The sequence below is a fragment of the Oryctolagus cuniculus genome, chromosome 3 (assembly GCF_964237555.1).
Source record: "Oryctolagus cuniculus chromosome 3, mOryCun1.1, whole genome shotgun sequence".
Classification (NCBI taxonomy): domain Eukaryota; kingdom Metazoa; phylum Chordata; class Mammalia; order Lagomorpha; family Leporidae; genus Oryctolagus; species Oryctolagus cuniculus.
The window spans coordinates 3,632,699-3,646,127 of NC_091434.1; the positions used below are offsets into that span (position 1 = coordinate 3,632,699).

General features: G+C 47.0%; 1 protein-coding gene across 1 annotated transcript in view; it reads left to right on the forward strand.

Annotated features, from left to right (window-relative positions):
* IQCA1 (IQ motif containing with AAA domain 1) overlaps positions 1-13,429 on the forward strand; it is a 150,213-nt gene that overhangs the window by 87,005 nt on the left and 49,779 nt on the right. Inside the window, exon 12 of the mRNA XM_070070001.1 lies at positions 10,276-10,343. Coding sequence (XP_069926102.1) covers positions 10,276-10,343 — 68 coding nt within the window. The remainder of the gene's footprint in view (positions 1-10,275; positions 10,344-13,429) is intronic.

Below are 13,429 nucleotides of genomic sequence, written 5' to 3' on the forward strand. Positions count from 1 at the left end.
TCTTTTTTTTTTTTTTTTTTTTTTTTGACAGGCAGAGTGGACAGTGAGAGAGAGAGACAGAGAGAAAGGTCTTCCTTCCATTGGTTCACCCTCCAATGGCCGCTGTGGCCGGCACACCGCGCTGATCCGAAGGCAGGAGCCAGGTTGCACATTCCTCTTAAGCACACATGGGCCATTCTCTGGGATGTAGGACGTGCTGGGTCACGACACAAGTTTTAAAAATTCAAGAAGATGCCGGCACCGCAGCTTACTAGGCTAATCCTCCGCCTTGCGGCGCCGGCACACCAGGTTCTAGTCCTGGTCGGGGCGCCGGATTCTGTCCCGGTTGCCCCTCTTCCAGGCCAGCTCTCTGCTGTGGCCCGGGAGTGCAGTGGAGGATGGCCCAGGTGCTTGGGCCCTGCACCCCATGGGAGACCAGGAAAAGCACCTGGCTCCTGGCTTCGGATCAGCGCAGTGCGCCGGCCACAGCGGCCATTGGAGGGTGAACCAACGGCAAAGGAAGACCTTTCTCTCTGTCTCTCTCTCTCTCTCACTGTCCACTCTGCCTGTCAAAAAATAAAATAAAAAAAAATTCAAGAAGATGGAAAACATGCCATGTAACAGCTTCTTGAATCACGGTGAAATCAAACCAGAAATCAGAGACATTGGGAAATGCCCAAATAGGTGGAAATTAAACAGCAAAAATTTGAACAGCCATTGAGTAAAAAAAATTAAAAAATCAGAAAATGTCTCAAGACAACAATGAAAGCACAGCATACCAAGCTTCTAGGATACAGTGGAAGGCGGTACTGAGGGGTTTATAGAAAGAGATGCCTGCGTTTAAAAAAGATCCCAATGACCTGACATCACACCTCAAGGAACCAGAAAAAGAACAAACTAAACTGAACCCAAAGCTGGCACGGGGAAAGGAATCATAAACGCTGGAGCAGAAATAAATGAAAGCTAAGAGTTTTTTGAAAAGATAAAATTGGCACGCAGGCAGGCATGTGGTGTGGCACTTAAGGCCTTGCTGGGAAGTCTGCATCCCACACTGAAGCTGCTATGGTGGGGTAGGGACCTGTGTCCCTGCCAGTCACGTGGGAGACAGACAGCTCCCAGCTGTTGTGGGCACTGGGGCTGGACCAGCAGACAGAGTGTGATCTCTCCCTCCTCCCCCATGTCCCCTTTTCTCCCTGTCCCTCTTCCTTCCCCCCTCCCTCCCCTTCACACTGTTTCCTTCCAAATATGCAAAAAAATACATTTTTAAAATTAACAAACTTTATGCTAAATGAGAAAATGCCCAAATAAGTACAAAAAAAAAAAAGAGGAGACATTACAACTAATGACATGGAAATAAAAAGAACTGTAAGAGACTATTATGAACAATTATTTTCAAAAAAATGAAATGGATAAATTCTTAGAAACACACAACTGGCGGGCCCACACGGTGGCACAGTGGGCTAAACCTCCACCTGCAGTACCGGAGTCCCACGTGGACACTAGTTGATGACCTGGCTGTGCCCCTTCCGATCCAGCTCTCTTCTGTGGCCTGGGAGAGCAGTGGAAGATGCCCAAGTCCTTGGGCCCCTGCACCCACGTGGGAGACCTGGAAGAAGCTCCTGGCTCCTGGCTTTGGATCGATTCAGCTCAGCTGTTGCGGCCATCTGGGGAGTGAACCAGCAGATGGAAGACCTCTCTCTCTCTCTCTCTCTCTCTCTCTCTCTCTCTGTAACTCTACCTCTCAAATAAATAAAATCTTTAAGAAAAAAGACAAATAAACAAAAAAAAAAAGAAAGAAACATACAACCTACCAAGACTGAGTCAAGAACAGAAAACCAGAACAAATCAATTGTAAATGAGGAGACTGAATCAGTAATTAAAAACTCTCCAACAAAGACATGCCCAGGACCAGATGGCTTCTCCAATAAAAGGAGAATTAGCATCTCTCTGTGTTAAACGTTTCCAAAAATGGAAGAAGAGGGAACATTTCCAAACCCTTCTTAAGAGGTCAGCATGGCCCTAAAACCAATCCCAGACAATGACAACCACCACAAAGGAGAACCCAAGTCAGTATCCCTGACGAGCATGGATGCAAAAATCCCCAGGAAAATGTCAGCAAGCCAAATTCAGCGGCACAGAAAAGGGTCATCCCCATGGCCAACCGGGATTCTCCCTGGACACAAGTGCTTCCGCACATGCAGGGCAGTCAGTGGTGCACACCCCATTAGCAGGATGAAGGATGAAGTCACAGGATCACCTCAGCAGATGATGACAAGGCCACCTTTGTACGTCTGCATGAAGCCTCTCCAGTTACGTACGGCGAGGACCTCTAGGGACAGCTCAGCGCACTGGGGGCCACGAATGAAACACCCACAGCCACGGCACGCTGGATGGTGAGAAACTGAAAGACGGGAACCAGACAAAAGGCCAGCGCTGTCCACTTCCATTCCAGACAGTACTGGGAGTCCCGCTACAGCAACCAGGGAGGAAAAGGGAAAGTCACTCGGCTCAACAAGGAAGAAGTCAGCGGATCTCCACTTGCAGATGACAAGATCATGTACGGAGAAAATCCTAAAAAGCACACGCATTAAAACTTTTAGATCTAATACACAGATTTAAGGATCTACATATCAGAATTAGTTGGATTCCTAGATATATTAACAATGAATTATACAAGAGGGAAATAAGAACATAGTCTCACAGTAGCACCAAGAACAAAATATTTAGAAACAAACTTGGGCCCAGTGCTGTGCGTAGCAGGAAAGGCCACCACCTGCAGCTCTGGCATCCCACAGGGGCATTGGTTCGAGTCCCAGCTGTTCCACTCCCCACCCACCTCCCTGCTTATGCACCAAGGAAAGCTGTGGAAGATGGCCCACGTGCTCGGGCCCCTGCACCCACGTGAGAGACCCAGAGGAGGCTCCAGGCTCCTGGCTTTGGCCTGCCCAGCCCAGACTCTTGTGGCCATTGGGGAGTGAACTAGTATATGGAGTCATTCAGTCTCTCTGTCTCTCTCTTTCAAATAAATAAAATTAAATATTAAAAAAAATAGAAACAGACTGAACCAAGAAAATATAACATAGTCTGCTAAAATCTATAAAACATTAATGAAGAAATTAAAACAAACAGAAGTGGAAAGTCACCTTGTGTTCATGGATTGGAAGAGTGAATATTGCTGGAATATTCATACTAACCCAAGTGAACTGCTGATTCAGCACAATCCCTAGCAATATCCCAATGACACAGGGATAGGAAAAAATAACCTAAATAGGTTAATAGGAAATAGAAAATAGGGGAAAATAACCTAGCATTTTTAAGAAACCATAGAAGACCCAAAATAGCCAAAGCAATTTTTAGCAAAAAGAACAAGGAAGCCATCACACTTCCTAATTTAAAAATATATTACAGCATAATCAAATGAGTGTGATACGTGCATAATAACAGACAGACAAACGGGACAGAACAGAGGACAGCAGTGGACCACAGTAGACTCCAGTCATCAGATTTTCTCTTTGGTAGCAAGATCACATAATGGGGAGATGATCGTCTCTTCAATCAGTCGTTTGGAGAATACCTGCTATTTACATATAAAAGCATGGACTTGAATCCATACTATGTACCATTCACAAAAATCAACTCAAAAGATTTAAGTGTAAAACCTGAAACTCTAAAACTCCTAGGAGGGGCCAGCTCTGTGATGCACTGTGATGCCAGCATCTCATACAGCCGCCAGTTGGAGTCGCAGCTGCTCCACGTCTGATCCAGCTCCCTGCTAATGCACCTGGGAAAGCAGCGGAGAATGGCCCAAGGGCTTGGGCCCCGGCACCCACCTGGGAGACCCGAAGAAGCTCCTGGCTCCTGGCTTTGGCCTGGCCTTGCCCTGACCATTGTGGCCATTTGGGGAATGAACCCGCAGATGGAAAATCTCTCGATTTCTCCCTCCTTCTCTCTGTAACTCTGCCTTTCAAATAAATAACTATTTAATAAATAAATAAAACTCTAGGGAAAAACAGAAAAACTTCTTGACATTGGCCTTGATAATGATTTCTTGGATATGACATCAAAAGTATAAGCAACAAAAGCAAAAAAATAGAAAAGTGGAGTTGAATCAAACCAGAAGTCTTGTGCACAGCAAAGCAGACAATCCAAAAATTAAAAGACAGCCTACAGAATGGGAAAGAATACTTGCAAGTCATAAGGAGTTAACATACAAAATGCATAAGCAACCACAACTCAATACATAAGTAAAACACAGGCAGAGAACTTGAGTGGACCTTTCTCAGAGACGTACCAGCAGCAAATGGGCATATGGGAAAAAAGTTCAGCATCGCGAGGCACCCGAGAAATGCAGATCAAAGTCATGGGTGTGTCGTCTCATATCCGCTGGGATGGTGATTATCAACAAGCTTTAGTAAGGACGTGGAGGAGACGGGAACCTTTTCACATTGTTGGTGAGAGTGTGAATTGGTGCAGCTGTGGGAAAACCGTTGGAACTTCCCCCCAAATTCAAAACTAGAACTACCAGATGGTGCAGCAACTCTACTCCCGGCTGTAAAGCCGAAGGAAGTGAAACTGTGGTCCCAGAGAGAGCTGCACTCTTGTATTCACAAGAGCCAAGACATGGGAGCAACCTACCTGCCCCTCCGTGGGTGACTGGACAGAGAAAATGCAGTATATGCACAGAAAGACACGGACGTCCTACCATGCCTCGTCAAAGTAATGGGCCTGGAAGATTTCACGCTCAGTGAAGGGAAAAGCACATACCTAAAAACAGCAGCAGAAGGGGGCAGGCGTAAGTGTTCCTGGAAGGCTGTTTTGTGGTTCAAGGCACTGTACTGAACTACTGAAGTAGCTTCGGATTTGTTAACGATACGTGCTGTAAGCAACCAACAGAATGACATCAGTTCTTATTTGTCAGTATTAACCTTGAATGTAGTTTTTGAATGATATCAAATGTATCATAAAAAGTAATAGTGAGAAAATGCCGAAAAATAAAAATAATAATTGGAAAGAATACAGGAAATGAAAACTAAGATAAAAAAGCAAATAAATTAAAAATGGTAGAATTAAACCCAACCAAATCCACAAATATATCAAATATAAGCAGACTGTTCTAATGAAAAGATAATGACTGTCAGACTACATAAAAAGCAAAATTTATGCTGTGTATAAGCAATGCACTTTAAACACAGAGACTAGATAGGCTGAATGTTAAACAATATGGTCAAAATATGCACCATGAATACATTAAGCAAAAGATCATCGCCATACCTCAACAGATGCCTGAAAACGTAGGCTTTACATTTTATTTAGTATTTCATAAAATTTTCAATTAAAGAAGTAATACTCCTAAATTTGTTTACATCTAATAATATAGCTTCCAAATTTACAAAGCAAATGCTAGCAAAATTAATGAAAAAGATAGGCAAATTCAAAATCATTGTGAGGGGCCGGTGCTGTGACACAGCAGGTAAAACCACAACCTGCAGTGTCGACATCCCATATGGGTGCCGGTTCAAGACCCGGCTGCTCCACTTCCAATCCAGCTCTCTGCCATGACCTGGGAAAGCAGTGGAAGATGGCCCAAGTCCTTGAGCCCCTGCACCCGCATGAGAGACCCGGAAGAAGCTCCTGGCTCCTGGCTTTGTATCGGCACAGCTCTGGCTATTGCGGCCATCTGGGGAGTGAACGTACAAATGGAAAACCTCTCTCTCTCTCTCTCTCTCTCTCTCTCTCTGCCTCTCTGTAACTCTGCCTTTCAAATAAATTAATAAATATTTTTAAAAATCATTGTTAGAGATGTTAACCAGTCTCTCTCAGTAACTGATAGAACAAACAAAATGAGTACAACACAAAAGATATGTATAATAAACAATTTGATCTAAATGACTCATAAAGATAACTTAAAAACAAAACCCTAGAGAATGTGCAGTATCTCCAGTGTTTGTACCCATTCACCAAAACAGATCCTATTTTGGAGCATAAAACAAGTTCCAGCAACTTCAGGTGGTGAGATCATGCCACGACTGGTCTTGGACAACTGTGGAATTCAGTTAAGATTGCAAAACAGATTACAAGAAAAGCATCTAAAAATGCTTGAAAATTGAGCAACAAACTTCTAAATAACTTCAAAGTAGAAATCATGAATGGAGAGAAAGTACACGCTAATCTTCATGTATTAGAAGAGAGCAAAGATTGAAAATAAATAAGCTTTTCACTGAAGAAGCTAAGAAGTGAGCAGCAAATTAAATACAAAGGATGAAACAATTATAGTTTTTTTTTAAAAACAGAGTGGGTATCTTTGAATTAGAAAACTTAGATGCAGCACAAAACATTAACAAAACTAAAGTAAATTATTTAAAACTACTAATAAGACGTAGTAGCATCTAGCATTGTATGACTAAGAAACAAAAATGACCAAAATAACATATCAAGATTGGAAAATAGGACATTACTATATATCCTATAGACATTATTGCAAATGACCCCTGTCAATAAATTTGAAATGTACATAAAATCAAATTTCTTGAAACTACAATTAAACAAAACTAAGATATTTATAAAATCTAAATTAGACTATGTTTATTAAAGAAATTAATCCATAATTTAAAACCTTCCCCCAAAATAATGTAGACCTCAGTAGCTTCATCGATGAATTCTTCAAAACATTCACAGGAAAAAAAGATCATAGTCTTATACAAACTCAGAAAATAGAAAAGAGAGTGGGCACTTCCAAACTTATAAGACTGATATAACCCTGATAAGATAAAATGACAAGGACATTATAAATATGAAAATGATAATTTGGAATCTCCTTTGAATTTACACACAAAAATCTTAAGCAAGTTTTTAATGATAGCATTGAGTGTTTTTTTAAAAAAATCATAAAAATGAAAATTATTCTAGGAATGCAAAGTGGGAAATCAATCAGCATAATTAACCACATTAACAAAATAGAAGAACCATATGGTCATCTAGACACAAAGAATGAGCATTTAGTAAAATCCAGCACTTTCCAGGAAGGGGAACTCTCAGCAAACTAGCGATAAAGCGAATCGTCTCAATCTGACCCTGCAGGCCACGCCACGCTAAACAGTAAAACATTAAACACTCTCCCTGGTCTGAAGACTAAAACAAGGATATTCATTCTTATCATATCTATTCAGCATTGCAGTGGAATGCTTGATGAGTGCAATGAGTCAAGAAAAACAAACAAAAATGTACTGATTAAAAGGAAAATAGAAAACTGTCCCTTATCAGAGATGAAATGATTATCTATGTAAACAATCCAAAAGAACTTAACAAGCTATTAGAATTAATCATTGAACTTGGCAATTTTTTTGCACAGAATTAATATATTAAAAAAAATTCTATTTTTTTTTTTAATCTTGGTCTACTGATAGGGCCTTGGAGCAATGACAGCCCAGTGGAATGAGCATGTCCAACCCCTAGACCTTGGCTTCCAGTCCCATCCCGCAGTAAAAGGAAGCAGGGCTGACTCTAGGGCTAGCAGGTGCCCCAGAGCCCAGAGCATCTTTGAACAGTGAGAGCACCCTGAATGCACACCAAGGCCCAAAGACTTCCCACAGAGCAAGACTGGAACACCCGGAGCAAGAAGGCAGACGATGAGATACTGAGTTATAATCCAAAGTATAAAATGAAGAGCTGTGAGCATTCTGATGAGTACCTGAGTGAACAAGGGAATAAGACAGATGGCTCATGCAGAAGAATTCCAAGTAGTGAGTGCACAGTCTTCCTGCCAACGAGGTGCAGCTTAACTCCCCCAAGTGCAAACTGCTTAGTGACTTGCTCCCAAAGGCTGGATGTGGAAGAGATGAGACCATCTCTAGAGAAGCCTGACAAGTGCTACCTCACCCTAGTGACTGGGTTGACCTCTTCTGTGATGATTTAATGGGCAACAAGCACCCTCAATGTCACATTATGAAAGTGGCGGTTCACCCTCTGCTCACCCTCCCCAAACAACCATAATCCAAGACGAATCATGCAAGACACATTAGAAAAACATAATTTAGTGACTCTACTAGATACACAATCAGCACTCCTCACAACTGCCAAGGCCCCCCCAAATAAGAAAAGTATAAAAGCAGCCACAGACCTGAGGAGACTGAGGAGCAGGACAACTAAACCTCATGTGGGGTCCCTGGGTGGGGGCAGTGCACAAAAGGACATTGGGAAGAATTAGTGGAAACCTAGTAAGCTGAACTTTTATTAAACATATGTGTTGGTAGGGGCCTGCGCTGTGGCACAGCAGGTTAACACCCTGGCCTGAAGCGCCAGCATCCCATATGGGCACAGGTTCTAGTCCCAGCTGCTCCATTTCTGATCCAGCTCTCTGCTATGGCCTGGGAAAGCAGTAGAAGATGGCCCAAGTCCTTGAGCCCCTGCACCCACGTGGGAGACCTGGAGGAAGCTCCTGGTTCCTGGCTTTGGATCATCACAGCTCCAGCTGATTGAGGAGTGAACCAGCGGATGGAAGACCTCTCTGTCTCTCTCTCTCTCTCTCTCTCTCTCTCTGCCTCTCCTCTCTCTGTGTAACTCTGATTTTCAAATAAATAAATAAATCTTTAAAAAAATATATGTGTTGGCTCATAGTAAGGTAAGATGATACTAGGAAAAACTATGTGAAAAATATATGGGACATCTCTGTACTATTTTTGCAGCATTTCTATAAATCCAAAACTCTACCATTAAATGAAAAAGATTTACGTGCAGATGGAATATTGTCTTTATAGAAAATCCTAAGGAATCTACAAATAAATGCCTAGAAATAATAAGTGCAGCAAGATCCCAGCATATAAGATAAACATGCAAAGATCCATTATATATCTGTATGCCAGCAATGAACACAGGGACACCAAAATTAAAATACAATATAATTTTAAATCACTCAAGAAAATGAAATATTGAGTTATGAATCTAGCAAGACATATGCAGGTCTCGTATGCTAACACTGCATGACACCTATGGAAGAAATCAGAGAAGTGCTGAATAGAAAGGCATACCATGTTCATGGATTGAAAGAGTCAACATAGTAAAAATGACAATTCCACATTTATACAAAGGTTTAATGCAGTTCTTATCAAACTCCCAGTAATATAATGTGTGCACATTGAAAAGATTATTCTAAAATTTATGTAAAGGCAATGGAACTAGAAAAACTAATGGAATTTGGAAAAAGAGGAATAAAATGAGATGGATCAACTTATGCAAAGTCAAGGCTTGTCATGATACAGACTATGTGCAACTGGTAGATAGTTGCACAGAGAGCCACAGAAACAGGCCCACACAAATATACCAAGGAGACTTTTAGACAAAAGTGCAAAAGCAATTCGAGGTAGAAAAGATACCCTTTGAATACATGGTACTGGGACAACTGGGCATCTATTAATCAAAAAATATGAACCTTGACCCCAGTGTCACATTTTATACAAAACCTAGTTCAAATTGAGATCCTAATGTAAGGTAAAACCATAAAACTTTTAGAAGAAAAATGCAGACTTAGGATCTAAAACTAGGCAAAGACTTCTTAGAATTACAACAAAATCCACAGAGCAAGGACAGTCTTTAACAAGTGGTGCTGGGGAAACTGGATCTCCACATGCGGAAGTATGAAACTAGACCCCTACCTGACACCTTACAGAAAAATCCACTCGACATGGATCAGAGACCTAAACCTATGACCTGATACCATCAAATCATTAGAGAACACTGGGGAAACTCGGCAAGACTTCTTGGAAAAGACCTCAGAAGCACAGGCAGTCAAAGCTCCGGCAGGTGCGGGATCCGCCAGGGGGGCAAAGCGGGCTGAGCCTGCTCCCTGCGACCTGTCTCATTAGGGCCTCGAGAGTGACGGCCCTGCCTACACACCGGCACCTGGGGCCAGGCTTTCCCGCAGGAACTGGGGGCCGCAGACGTTCAGCCAGCGCGGCTTGAGCCTGGCACCCTAGGGGGCAGCCCAGGAGCAGAGCCCGGATGGGGGCCAGGTGGGGCCCTGGCCTGCAGCCTCACCTGTGCGCCCAGTGTTGCCCCCACGGCCTGGGCCACCCCGCAGTGCAGCCCGCCTAGCCCCTGGCCCAGGCCTAGCACCCTTGGGGGGCAGCCCAGAAGCAGAGCCCGGATGGGGGCCTGCCCAGGTCGGGCCCTGGCCTGCAGCCTCACCTGCTCCCAGCGCGGCCCCCACGGCCCGGGCCACCCCGCAGCGCAGCCCGCGTAGCTCCCGGCGAGGGCCCCCTGGCTGCGTGGTTTTACTAAACTCCTGGTCTTTTCCACTTTCAGAAAAAGAAAGAGAAGAGAGGCAGGCGGGGGAAGCGGGAGAAGAAGGAGAAAGACCTGACGGCCGACAGGTGCGTGGTGCGGTGGCGGGGAGACCCCAGCGCGGCCCCAGCGCGGCCTGAGCCCCGTCTGCAGCCCCGCACACCCGGGGTCTGGGAGGCCAGGCCCGCCCCGCACCCGCGCCTCCCCAGGGGCACGGCCCAGCCCCGCACCCGCTCCTCCCCAGGGGCACAGCCCCGCACCCGCACCCGCGCCTCCCCCGGGCACGGCATGGCCCCGCACCCGCGCCTCCTCCCCCCCCCCCCCCGGGCACAGCCCCGCCCCGCACCCGCGCCTCCCTCCCCCCCCCCCGGCACAGCCCGCCCCGCACCCGCGCCTCCCCCCCCACCCCCGGGCACGGCACCGCACCCGCCGCTCCGCGGGCCTCGGTGTGAACTGTCCGTAATGGCTCCCACATAGAAAACAGCGCGTGGGTTTCCGGGATTGTCGAGGAGTTTGCTAAATCCTGAAGAGGCCGTTGGAGCACCTGCGTTTCCTCCCCTGGGCCGGGGGAACCGGTCCGCGCGGGTGGGGTCTCGGGAGCCCTCACTGGGCCACGTGCTTCACCGCGCTTGGTCACGTGCTTCCCCGCCCCCCGGGTCACTTGTTCGGGTCACGTGTTGCTCCTCCCTGGAGGAGACACAGCGTGTGCGGGGCGCCCGGCCTTCGGCCCGTGGAAGAGCCGTGCGGGGGTGCGGGAGGCTGCGGAGAGCGGCCCGCGCAGTTCCCCGAGGTGGGGCTCGGTTGTCCGGGTGCTGGCTGGCTGCCTGCGCGGCGGGCCTGGGCCGCGTTTTGAGATTGGGGTGCCCCGGTGCCTGGGGAGACCCGTGTGCCTCTGGGCACCTGCACCGCTGTGGTGCGTCCAGCCAGGCCCAGCCCTCGAGGAGGCCTGGCCCGCGCACGCGCCACGCCGCAGGGGTCGCTTGTTGGAGACGCAGAGGCAGGAGGAGCCCCCATCCCCCGACCCACTCCCCCAGTATTGACGATAGCTAGGGCTGGGCCAGGCCAGAGTCGGGAGCCAGGAGCTCCATCGGGGTCTTCCACGTGGGTGGCAGCGACCCGAGTGCTGATGCCACCACGGCCGTGTCCGGGTCTGCACAGGCAGGAGCGAGAGGCGGGAGGGACCCGGGAGGGACCCGGCCCTCCAGTGTGGAACCTGGGCGTTTTAATCCCTAGGCCAAGTGCCTGCTCCCTTTCAGGAACCTTTTTTTTTTTTTTTTTTTTTTTTTTATCAGGCAGAGTGGACAGTGAGAGAGAGACAGAGAGAAAGGTCTTCCTTTGCCGTTGGTTCACCCTCCAATGGCTGCCGCGGCCGGCGCACCGCGCTGATCCGATGGCAGGAGCCAGGTGCTTCTCCTGGTCTCCCATGAGGGTGCAGGGCCCAAGCACTTGGGCCATCCTCCACTGCACTCCCGGGCCACAGCAGAGAGCTGGCCTGGAAGAGGGGCAACCGGGACAGAATCCGGCGCCCCGACTGGGACTAGAACCCGGTGTGCCGGCGCTGCAAGGCAGAGGATTAGCCTAGTGAGCCGTGGCGCCAGCCCTTTCAGGAACTGGTAAATATCCCTGTGTCACTAGGCTCGGGTTCATTCCGCCACGATACTGTAAGACCACTCCTGTTTCCCTCATCAAACTGACATCACCATTAAAACCAGCGTTTTCAGTATGGATTAGGTAGTTTTAAAGTTGAAAATGTGTTATCCCATAGCAAAAGTCGATCTCACTGGAAAAATCCAAATACGGTTTTCTGATTGGGACTGCAGAGTTAGAGAAGAGAGAGGTCTTCCATCCACTAGTTCACTCCCCAGATGGCAGCAGTGGCTGGAGCTGGGCCGATCTGCAACCGGGAGCCAGGAGCTTCTTCCAGGTCTCCCACTCAGGTGCAGGGGCCCAAACACTGGGGCCGTCTTCCAGTGCTTTCCCAGGCCATAGCAGGGAGCTGGATCTGAAGTGGAGCAGCCGGCACCCATGTGGGATGCCTGCCCCTCACACAGAGGCTTAACCTACTACACCACAGCACTGGCCCCAGGAGTGTCTGTTTTTTGTTTGTTTGTTTGTTTGTTTTGTTTTGTTTTTTAATTTTTTTGACAGGCAGAGTGGACAGTGAGAAAGAGAGACAGAGAGAAAGGTCTTCCTTTGCTGTTGGTTCACCCTCCAATGGCTGCCGCGGCCAGTGCACCGCACTGATCCGAAGGCAGGAACCAGGTGCTTCTCCTGGTCTCCCATGGGGTGCAGGGCCCAAGCACTTGGGCCATCCTCCACTGCACTCCCGGGCCACAGCAGAGAGCTGGCCTGGAAGAGGGGTAACCGGGACAGAATCCGGTGCCCCGACCAGGACTAGAACCCGGTGTGCTGGCGCTGCAAGGTGGAGGATTAGCCTAGTGAGCCGCGGAGCCGGCAGGAGTGTCTTCATATATTCTGTTTTGATGAATGTAGACTTTCTTCAGTTTTGTGTTGGTGTTTTCACCTATGTGTTATGTTTATGTTAAATAAGTGTCAGATGAAGTAGTTGATACTTCCTTGATAGGTCAGATTCTGTTCTCCTAAATTCCATTGCAATTAAACCATTCTTAATTTTCAGCAGGAGGCGTAGTCTTGTACATATATTTGATGGAACACGGTTCCAATCAACCAAAGATGGCGATCATTAGATTAAAATTTATCCTACTAGTATTTGGCTTGAGTCTGATACTCTCGGGTCTTCTAATCGCACTAACTCGGATCACAGAACAGTGGGTCTATTTAAAAACACTTATGTTTACAATTATCAGCCTAAGGAAAGACTAGGATAAAACAGAAGAATAAAGGAAGGGAAAGACCTAACATCATAAGGGACCCTACTGAGTGGTGTTTCGCCAGCACCGCGCCGAGTTCCCTGAGCAAACCCCAGTGAGAACTGCGGGAGCCTCGTTCAGTGGGATACCACATCCGTTTCTTCTCAGTTAATATAAATGACCAGTGTGCTGGCGCCATGCCCACGCCTTCTTAGAGAAGTGGTTCAGACATCTGTAGACACTGCAGAAAAATATAGCGCCCTCCTAAAAAATCATCACACTCACAGCTTTAGCCATTCTATGTTCCGTGTAAAAATGGCCTCCGGTATAAGCTTTGTTCTCTG